General features: G+C 37.1%; 1 protein-coding gene across 3 annotated transcripts in view; it reads right to left on the bottom strand.

Annotated features, from left to right (window-relative positions):
- Positions 1-227: 227 nt before the first annotated feature.
- LOC122089170 (probable inactive serine/threonine-protein kinase scy1) overlaps positions 228-10,028 on the bottom strand; it is a 38,207-nt gene continuing 28,406 nt past the window's right edge. Inside the window, exons 12-21 of one of the 3 annotated variants that reach the window (XM_042658683.1) lie at positions 9,921-10,010; positions 7,040-7,093; positions 6,765-6,839; positions 6,503-6,578; positions 6,143-6,242; positions 5,326-5,395; positions 4,894-4,967; positions 2,716-2,825; positions 1,646-1,882; positions 228-880 (exon numbers count right to left, since the gene is read on the bottom strand). In XM_042658683.1, the coding sequence (XP_042514617.1) occupies positions 612-880; positions 1,646-1,882; positions 2,716-2,825; positions 4,894-4,967; positions 5,326-5,395; positions 6,143-6,242; positions 6,503-6,578; positions 6,765-6,839; positions 7,040-7,093; positions 9,921-10,010 (1,155 nt within the window). In that variant the 3' untranslated portion in view covers positions 228-611. The remainder of the gene's footprint in view (positions 881-1,645; positions 1,883-2,715; positions 2,826-4,893; positions 4,968-5,325; positions 5,396-6,142; positions 6,243-6,502; positions 6,579-6,764; positions 6,840-7,039; positions 7,094-9,920; positions 10,011-10,028) is intronic. The other 2 variants (XM_042658684.1, XM_042658685.1) reach the window with 2 other exon arrangements.

Here is a 10,028-nt window from a genome sequence, read left to right as displayed (position 1 = left end):
GTCACTCTCCCTCTTTTCCTTTTAAAAAATAACTCCCATTCCCATCCCCATCCCCCTGCTTTCACACAATTAACAAGTAAAATGACTGATTAGCGTGCTAACATAACTAAATTTCATGTACACTTTAAAAAGGAGGATGCGTAACTATGAAAGGTGACAATGATTTGTCATCATCCAACAAAACACCATCAACTCAAACGGTTTTATAGTACCAGGGTCAATGTAACTAATACAAAGAAAAGTCACCATTTCATTACGTCAAGTCTGCAGTAAAAGAGGGTTCTTATAGGGTACATATATTTATACGTTCATTGAAATGACCTTCCAATACAAAGAATTACACAAAATTTTCAGAAATTAACTCCTATAATACACTGCTACGAAATGAAAATTTACAAAATCAAATGTGCAAAAAGAATGTTACAACTCTTGTGGACATGGGATAAACTCATCAACTGAAGGCTGGGTGAATGCCTGAATGCCCCCTCCCACCAAAAGAGGAAAAAAAAAAAAAAAGAAACCCAAGATTATGGGGGGAAAAAAAAAAAAAAAAACCCAGATCCATTCTTTGTCAATCATTTCTCCACTATTCTTGCTATCTGATTTCAAACTTATGAAGAGGTTGTGCGGTTTATCCTTTGTGCCCCCAATTTTGGAGTAGACCTGGTTGCTCCACGACCTCTGCCAAGAGTCAATGGTTTTGCAACTGTTTTTGGTGGGGGAGCAGCGATTTCTCCCCATAATTCATCATCAGGTGATGCTGCGGGCTTATTCAAGGTTTTGGATGCTTTTGGAGTTGGGGCAGCCTTAGAATCCCAGAATTCTTCCTCATCTTCGTCTACAAATGCCTTTCCTGTATTTTTGGGCCTTACATTTGTAACTGCACAGTAGGAAAATCCCATTTAATTCAATAAGATCTGCTAACAACAATTAAGATGTCAAAGCTTGCAAAGAAAGCATAGAAGTTTCCAGAAGGCAGCGAGCATGTCTTAAATGTTGACTGAATTCAGACAGTCTTTCCATTAGATAAAGCCACCAGAATTAGTCAAGCCCATGCCCAATTATAAAATCTCGTAGATGTACTTGAGGTTTACAAGCAATCTATTATACTTCTCATAAAAAATAAGCCGACAGTCCTTTTCAAGATAGATCTAAGCTAGGATTACATGACACTGTCGAGCATTGATAATTAAAGATAAAGCAGGTTGCCAGGCCCATATCTTTTGCATTTCATGCCTTTGTGCAGTGGTAAGCTCCAGAGTTGGGGCAACCAAAGTAGGGCTGCCATGCCTCTAAACCTGTGTATTTAGGTCTCAGAGCAAGCAGCCCGAGCATGTCCCAACAGGAGATACCCATGGGCTACAAATCCTACAATCAACTGACTGGTGGATTGCTCGATGCTAATTACACCATTTTGCTAGCATTAGCATAGGCTAAGTCAGCGAATCTAAAGTTCTCAGGAGCGATAAGCTTATATTAGTTTTGGTATTTAATATTTTTTTCCCTTCAGCAGCAAACAAATAGGAAGAAAAGCTGAAGACAAAAAATATAGTAGGGCATGAGTTTCCTTCAAGGTCCTTCATGATAAGCTTCTAGTATGGGAATCCATACTAAACTTTCTTTACCCTAATGTGGATTATTTTACCTTGAGGTTTTGGAAGTGCAACTGGCCGTTTTTGAGCAGCTTGGATGTTTTCAAGGGCAGGAAGTGGCTCGATATCATCCCACCCATCTTTGTCACTGTAATTTTCTTCATGAATTCCATTTTCAATTTCTCCCCAGCCATCTGTTGAAGTTGGAGAAGGGGGTACAGGTTGATCCGTGATTAAATCATTAGTTGAACTTGAACGGACAGGGACCGTCTCTGGAGCTTCCAGACCTACTATCGTTACAAGGAAACCAAAATCAGAGATTCAGCAATTATATGAATTACAACGTATTAATATACAAGTTGTTCATGTACAAATAAAAAATGTCTCCCATCTTTAAGTTTCCAAGGACCATCTAAATCACCTCAGATGATGATAGATGATGAGATGGATACAGGCTCTTTACAAAACCTGAATAAAAGAAAACTAAAGAAAAAGGACACATTTTTTTGCCATAAATTTTTGAAATGCAAAAGTAGAAGATCTGAATTAATCTATTCCAGACTTTTTCCTTAAGTCTCTGCTCTTACTTAAAATTGACAAATGGAATTCAAATTTCAGTTCCAATGTAATGCCAAATCCAAATTTACTATGGTTGAGATGGCACATTATATTTGAAATGCAGCAAAACCAAAAGTTGCTCCATCTATCCAAGATTATAGCTCTCCATGTGGTAGTGAATAGTTAATAAGAAAATTTTTATCTAATGACACCTCTACTCAATCATTTTTATCCAAAGGTTCTTGTTAAGCCAATAAATGCCATTTTAAACTAAAGCGGCAGCTCATAAGGGATCAAAGAGTGGGCAGAAAAACCTCTGCTAATAATTTATCACTTCAAAGTTATTCTCATCATTTACATAGGTATGGAATGGGGATCTCTCTCACCAAAAGAAAATGGGTAATACTCTTCCACCTATGACAGTGAATTAATTTTTTTTTAATAATATCACAAAGGCTGCTTTACAGAAAATAGAGGTTTAAGAGACCAAAAAAAAAAAAAAAAAATTTACAACGCATTCAAAGAGCAAAGATGGACCAACAAACAATTTATCAAGTACACAAACCTGAGCTGGCAGTGGAGGCCACAGATGTAATAGGGGTGTTAGCATTTGCTGGAGCCATTGGAGCATGTTCAGAAGCTTTACCCTTGAGTGTTAAGGAACTCATGGCCCATCTGCATTTAATCTTTATCAGTGAGATCACCATCTTTATTCTCTAAGAGAAGTTACAATACAACTATACAACAGCTTCCAGTACTTTCTTTTTCATTTCTTTTTTCTTCCCTAATAGGTTGGCGAAAATCCTCCAAAATAAAGAAAACCCACGATTTAATCTCCACTTTTTCCGACCCAGGAAAAAGTGAAACAAATATAGAAGCAGTAACTAAAAAGGAGCCTCCAATCATCCTTCAATGAAAACACTCCCCAATGGGATGAGTAGGCCATTTTAACCCATGGTTTTCAGCTTAGTTCCAAGACAATTTCAGATTCAAAGAAGTTGGTGAAATATTAGAAGTTGGTGTTCTTTGAGCAAGCAGGGTACTCTCCACCCTCACATTTTTAGTTTAATCATCGTTTTTCACTTTAAAAAAATGATAATAATTCATGTGAGGAGGCATAGTATATGTCTTGGGCTCAGAGAACCTTTTCCAAAGAAAAAACATAATAAAATGAAACAATCCAAATTTTCGTTCACTATGCTTGTTCTTAGTCTTTCTACTTCTTTTAAATTCTCTCCTGTTTGTTCTTTACGACGCTGTTTTCTGTATCTACTTAAAAGGGAATCTTGAACTTTTTAAACCCTGACCTTGCCTTCCCAATCATGGCCCACAAAAAAGACCTCCATATGATATTTATTGACCAAGAAAAAGCCTATGACAGAGTACCAAGAGAGCTAATCTGGCATGTCCTAGAGAGGAGAAGGGGTATGGTTAATTATGTAGATATAATTAAGGACATGTACGAGAGAGTGGTGACGAGTGTCAAAACAACAAAGGGTCAAAGTAATGAATTCCCAATCACAATTGGGCTACACCAAGGTTTTGCTTTAAGTCCGTATTTGTTTGCACTCATTATGGATGATCTAACTAGGCATATCCAACACTTGGTTCCGTGGTGTATGTTATTTGCTGATGATATTGTTCTGATAGATGAAACTGTGGATGAGATTAATAATAAACTGGAACCATGAAGATCTAGCTTGGAATCAAGAAGATTTAGGATAAGCAGGACGAAGACCGAATATATGATGTGCCCCTTCAGCAAATCTAAAGTAAGGGAAGGAGTGGTGAAACTCAGGGAACAGGATCTACCCCAAAGTGATTGTTTTAAATACCTGGGGTCCATCATTGCCAAAGAGGGAGACATAGATGATGTTGTTGCCCACAGGATTAAAGCTAGGTGGATGAAATGGCTAGGTGCATCGGGAGTGCTATATGACAAAAGAGTGCCTATTAAACTCAAGGGAAAATTTTACAGGACAGTTATTCGTCCAGCCATGATGTATGGAGCCGAGTGTTGGGCAGTCAAGAAGAGTACTTTAAAAAAACTGAGTGTAGCGGAGATGAGAATGTTGAGAGGGCTGTGTGGGAAGACCAGAAGAAATAGGATAAAGAATGATTGTATTAGGGATGCCTTGGGGGTTGCACCTATCCAGGACAAACTCTGTGAAAGCCGATTGAGGTGATATGGCCATGTTCAACGGAGACCTATGGATGAATCAATAAGGAAGACTGACCAGATGTATTTTGTGGGAGTCGGAAAAGGTAGGGGTAGGCCTAAGGTGGCTATTGACGAAGTGGTTCGGAAAGATATGCAAAGGATAAGGCTTGATTCTAGTATGACTTCGGATAGAGTTTTGTGGAGGACAAGGACATGTGTTGCTGACCCCTTATAGGGGATGTTTCCCATGATGTGTCTTTCTCTACTGCTTTGCCGTCTTCTCTTATCTCAATTTTTCTCTTTTTTTTTTTTTTAACCTCTCTTTTGGGCTTCTTTATTTTCTAATTTCAATATCGGATCCATGTAGCCGACCCCATTTAATTGGGATAAGGTTTTGGTGGTTGTTGTTGTTGTATAGACAACAAGAACTAAACTAACTGCTTCAATATTAAAGAAAATAACAAGCAAAATAGGAATAAATTCTACAGGAGAGGACTACCAGGTCAAGAACAAATCAAATTCAAACTTTGGGTTGCAATCTTATTTAAATCATCAAGTGATACAAAATTCACATTGACATACCCAAGTAGACCCGCATCTCCACGTGTCGATGAGATTCCAGAGTTTGAATGTCCACTTGTATCTCCAGTATTTATCTGTCAGAGACCACAAAAGGATCAATAAAATTTGATTTATAAGGGTGAGATACAACAACATTCAATCATTAAAGACACAAATATATTTTACATCTGAACTGAAATAGAGCAATATTGAGAAAAGAATTTTCTATCTTCAAGAAGAGTGCCCTGCATAATAATGGTTCTAACAAAAAAAAAAAAAATCCAACTTCTGTGACTGAAATCTGCAATGAACCGTAGTTAAACAAGAATTCTCTATCTTTCAAGTGTCCAACAATAAATAACTTGGCCCTCAAAATATTTTCCATATTGTTTGTGTTGCTTAGAGTTAGATGCCCATTAATGTAACAAGAGCAACAAGAAGTTAATCACACACCCTGTCATGTTGTTGCTTTACTATCTGCAAAAACTGATCAACTGCTTGAAATGCCTTTGATCGAACATCCCTGGAGTTCAATACAGAAAATAAATTATAATCTGGCATACACAGAATAGAGCATATTTATAAGGTTTTTCTATAACAATGAAATATAGTAAATTCAGCGATTAGAAAGATCTGGTGTCGTATGTTCAGATATGTTTCACATAAATACTGAAAATGTTACACACACACACACACACCCAAGACGTCGTTTACATGGTCTACAAATGAAAGCTTGCCTTAATGGGCTACAAGGCAAAACATTCACACAAAATGTTAATATTTCTACACATTAGTTTAAGAATAGAAAATCTCTAAAATGAAAAATACCATAAAAATATAATATAACATGTAAAAATTCACAAACTTGGAAAAGATATCAACTGAATTTTCTGGTCATTGTAAATAAGTTAACATACATTTTTTTCTTTAAATCTTGGTTCATATGTATATTCTATTAAATATGAATCAGTATTTGAAAAAAAAAAAAAAGAATCAGAATTTGGCACAATGAGAATCCATAGATCCAAGAAAAAAAAGAGCAACTCAGTGCACGAGGCTCCCTCTACTGCAAGGTCTGGGAGGGGCAAATTTCACCAACAAAGGTATACAATCATAGAGATTGAGAGGGAACACCACAAAACAAATTAAAAGTTCAAACCAATGACATGTACAATAGTTCAAACCACGTTATTCTGAAAGAATTAGAATATGGATGAAAAGGGAAACAAATCATTTGAAAATGGAAAAAGGAGACATGGAGGATGTTTACCCATCAGGATCGATGGTAAGTACAACAAGATTGGGCAGAATGCGTGTTCCAATCTCAGTCATGTCATAATAGGAACTCGTTGCACACAAAGCCATAACTCCTGCCAAAAATAAGTGCATTGATACAAGAATATATCAATCATAGAATTCATCAAACCCAATGAATCACGAGCCAAAATTCACAAACAAAGACCTTAATCAGATGATGCAGACATCAATAAAAGAAAAATCCCCACCATACCAGCCAGCCAGAGGAACGGAGGGAAAAATCCGTATCATAGGACACTTGATACAAATGGTAATATGAAATAGATGAGGATGTGAGAAACAATATATCAACCAAAGTTGTAGATTTACACACCTGCTCCACGGGCTGGAGAGAAAGTATCACGCAATGCACGAGCAGTAAATGCATTAATCAAAACTCTCTTTCTTGTCTGCAACAGCATTGAAAGCCACAAATCAACTTCCACAACTACTTCGCATACTCCAGATGAAAAAATATTCATATTAATCTTTTGAAATGTGGATGAACAATTCACCAAACCAACACCAATAAAAGAACTGTATCAAATAGTAATAAGCAACGAAAAGGTAGCAATAAAACTTCCTTTGATACTAACCCCCTCATTAAGATAACCAGCTATATTCCCGAGCAGAATGGTAGTATTTGTTCGTATAGCTGGTTCTTCATCCACCTGGACAATTAGGAAACTGCTGAAATTACAAACTTAGAAACACAAAACTAGAAAATAGAAAAGTTCAATTTAACAGCAAATGAAAGGTGAACAATAAAAAAATTCTTATAAAATATTACACACAAACAGACAGAAAGACACATAAAAAAGAAAGAAAGAAAGAAAAGCATAAGTTTATTACCAAACGAACCAGGAAATACCTGTAACTTTGAAAGATACTTGAGTAAAGATGCCGAAATAGTGCGCTGAGATAACTGCAACAATGAGCCAGACAAAAGATAAAACTTTAGATAGGCTTAAGGAATGCATGGAAAATATCCACTTACTTATGATGGAATAGTTGAAACATTTGGTTATCATTAACATGAAGCATAAGCATAATTTGCTAAATGCAGGCTGGGATGGGAATCAACAAGGTTAATAATGCCAAACTGAATCATGGATATTTGTATTATATTATGATAGGGTACTTAGCCTCCTTGCAAGAATCAGGATGCTCATATAATCTAAAATTTTCAATTTACTGATAATAATAAAATAATTTACTAGGACCAAACATGATGGGCCCCCATGCCTGATTTAAGTACATAATAAAAGGAACAAACAAAAGAAATAAAAAAAGGAAACCAAATACAAATCAAGGCCCCAAAAGAAGAAACCTAAACAAAATTCTGTAAAAGAAACCAAAAGTCACTTAAATGGAAATATTTATAACAGGAGGAAGGTTTCCAGCACATAAGAACCAAAAGTTACCAGAATACAGGGTATAACTCAAGTGTCAGTTCAGTTAGCGCCAAAATTTCGCCAACATGTCCATGTAATCTTCAAGTTCTGGGTAAAATTTCAGATAAATCTGACTTCACCACGGGTCATTTTGGTTGTTGAATCTCTCTTTGATTGATCAATGTGTCATACTCCGAATCCTCATTTCTAAAGGAATCAAAACAATCTCTGAACTGATCAGAAGATACATTTAATTGGCTAGAATCCAGTATTTGAAAGAAAATAGATTTCGTGGACAAGGTCTTTCCTTTCAAAAGACCACAAATGACCAATCTCCAATTTTCCATTGTCTTCCAAAGTATAGCACACAACCCCATGCTATCCTATGGTTGAAAAGGCTGGTCCAAGAGTTGAGATTTGATACTGATACACCTATGAGATTTTATTGTGATAACAAGGCTGCCATAAGTATAGCACACAATCCTACGCAACATGACAGGATAAAGCACATTGAGGTGGACCAATATTTCATTAAGGAGAAAATTGACTATGGCTACATTTGTACTTTTGTGAAGACATGGGATCAATTGGCCGGCGTATTCACTAAAGGGTTCATCCCTCATCAGTTTAATGTCCTTCTATGTAAGCTGGGAATGTATGACATGTATTCTCCAGCTTGAGGGAGAGCGTTGGAGTTTATATAACAAGGGTAGTTTGGCCACCAGTTTAGTATCTTGCTGTATGTAATTTTAAACTTTTTACCTTTTACCTCCCTAGGGAGGTATATGTAATTTTTATTTGATGTTAGTAAATCAAATAGCATTCGGTTGCACACTTTTCTCTTCTTCTCTTCTCACCTCTTACCTTCTTCGCTTCTCTTGGATCGGTCCTTTTACAATTGAGGATATCTTTAACTTCTAAGAAGGAAATAAGGCCCTGTTTGTTTAGGGGGAAAAAGGGGGTGGAGAAGTGAAGTTGGCAGGGCCCATGTGCAGTGGAGTGAAGGAGTAGAAAAAAGAAGGAAGAGAAAAAGCAGGGGAACATGGAAAAGGTATACTATGTGCCCCATTTCTTTACCAATTTCAACTTTCCCCTTTTTATCCTTTACAGAGACAACCAATAGAAAGGACCTAGCCTTCATCCAACACCAGACCTCAGCCCGCCACTACAGTATCCTTCTGGCCCCCATCCACCGCCATTCCACCCTGCAATCATTCTACCCGTTTTGCCCTATAATCTTTCTGTAAAGATCATATTAGCATTCCACAGGTGGGTTTTCAATCTAATTCCTTTCCCTATGAAGCATAGATTCTCCTAAGAAGCAAAGTTTGTAATCGTCGGTTTGGAGGAGTGCTTGTCCTTCAATTCTCATGGTTGAGTAGCGATAAAGGTGTGCTTCCTGCAACGGTCTTGGGTTGAGAAAAACAAAGTTGTGATCATGAGTTTAGAGGAGTTGTTTGGCCATGAAGACACAGGTGATTACTACAAGGACTGAACCGAAGCGGAGTTGCGCTGTGTCATCGTTGGTTTGCGGAAACATTTCCCTCACTTCTCCGTAAAGTCCCACCGAAAATGGTGCGACTTTGTAGAGGGATGGGGTGGGAAAAAATATAAGCCACGTAAGCCAACAACTCCCTGATTCATGCAAGCTTTGTTCTTTCAATCTCCCACCTCAGCAACCAAATAAACTCTATTTTAGTCTTATGTGGTGTTAGAGCAAACACCAAGAAAAATACGAAAATAAATAAACAATAGATCTGCACAACACAGAAATTCAACGAGGTTCACACACTGGTGTGGTGCGCTACGTCCTTGGGCGAAGAAGATGTTTCACCATGCAAAAGAGAGATTACACCCAAGCAGCGGCGAGAAAACTCAGAAAATTTCCCATTCGAGTCGCCACAAAAATATGTCTAAGCGGGTCAATCTTCAAAACGGGTCAAGAATTCGAGACAAACTTAACATGTGGAATACTTACCTTTTTTCCCACCCCAGTTTTTTCCATCAAACAAATCGGCCCTAAGTGAAGTTATGAGAATAAACTATTTGAACTTATTTCAAATACATGTCAAGCGTAACTAGTCAATTAATTAAATTTACGAAGGCTTGTCCGTGTTCCTGGATTTTGAAGGATTGCCATGTCGGACACATCATGTCTATTTCTATACCAGATACTCGTATCAATGTCCAGATGTCATAAAAAATCATTTCACCATCTATCTTGAACAATATTCATTCAACAAATATGGACATCCCTTACTCATATGCAAAAAAAATCACATACACCAAGAAGCTTAAGTATTTCAGTATTTTACAACAAATTGAAAGTAAACATAGATAAGTAAATGATATACATACCTTAGGAGCCAAAATAAGCATCGACTTTAGCGTCAATTCTCGAAGAAAAGCAGATGTATCAGCAAATCCAGTGGCAACATGAGGGTAAACCTAATCAAAGCATCAGCC

This window comes from Macadamia integrifolia, chromosome 9, assembly GCF_013358625.1.
Source record: "Macadamia integrifolia cultivar HAES 741 chromosome 9, SCU_Mint_v3, whole genome shotgun sequence".
In the NCBI taxonomy this organism is placed as follows: Eukaryota; Viridiplantae; Streptophyta; class Magnoliopsida; order Proteales; family Proteaceae; genus Macadamia; species Macadamia integrifolia.
This window is presented reverse-complemented; position numbering and strand designations above follow the sequence as displayed.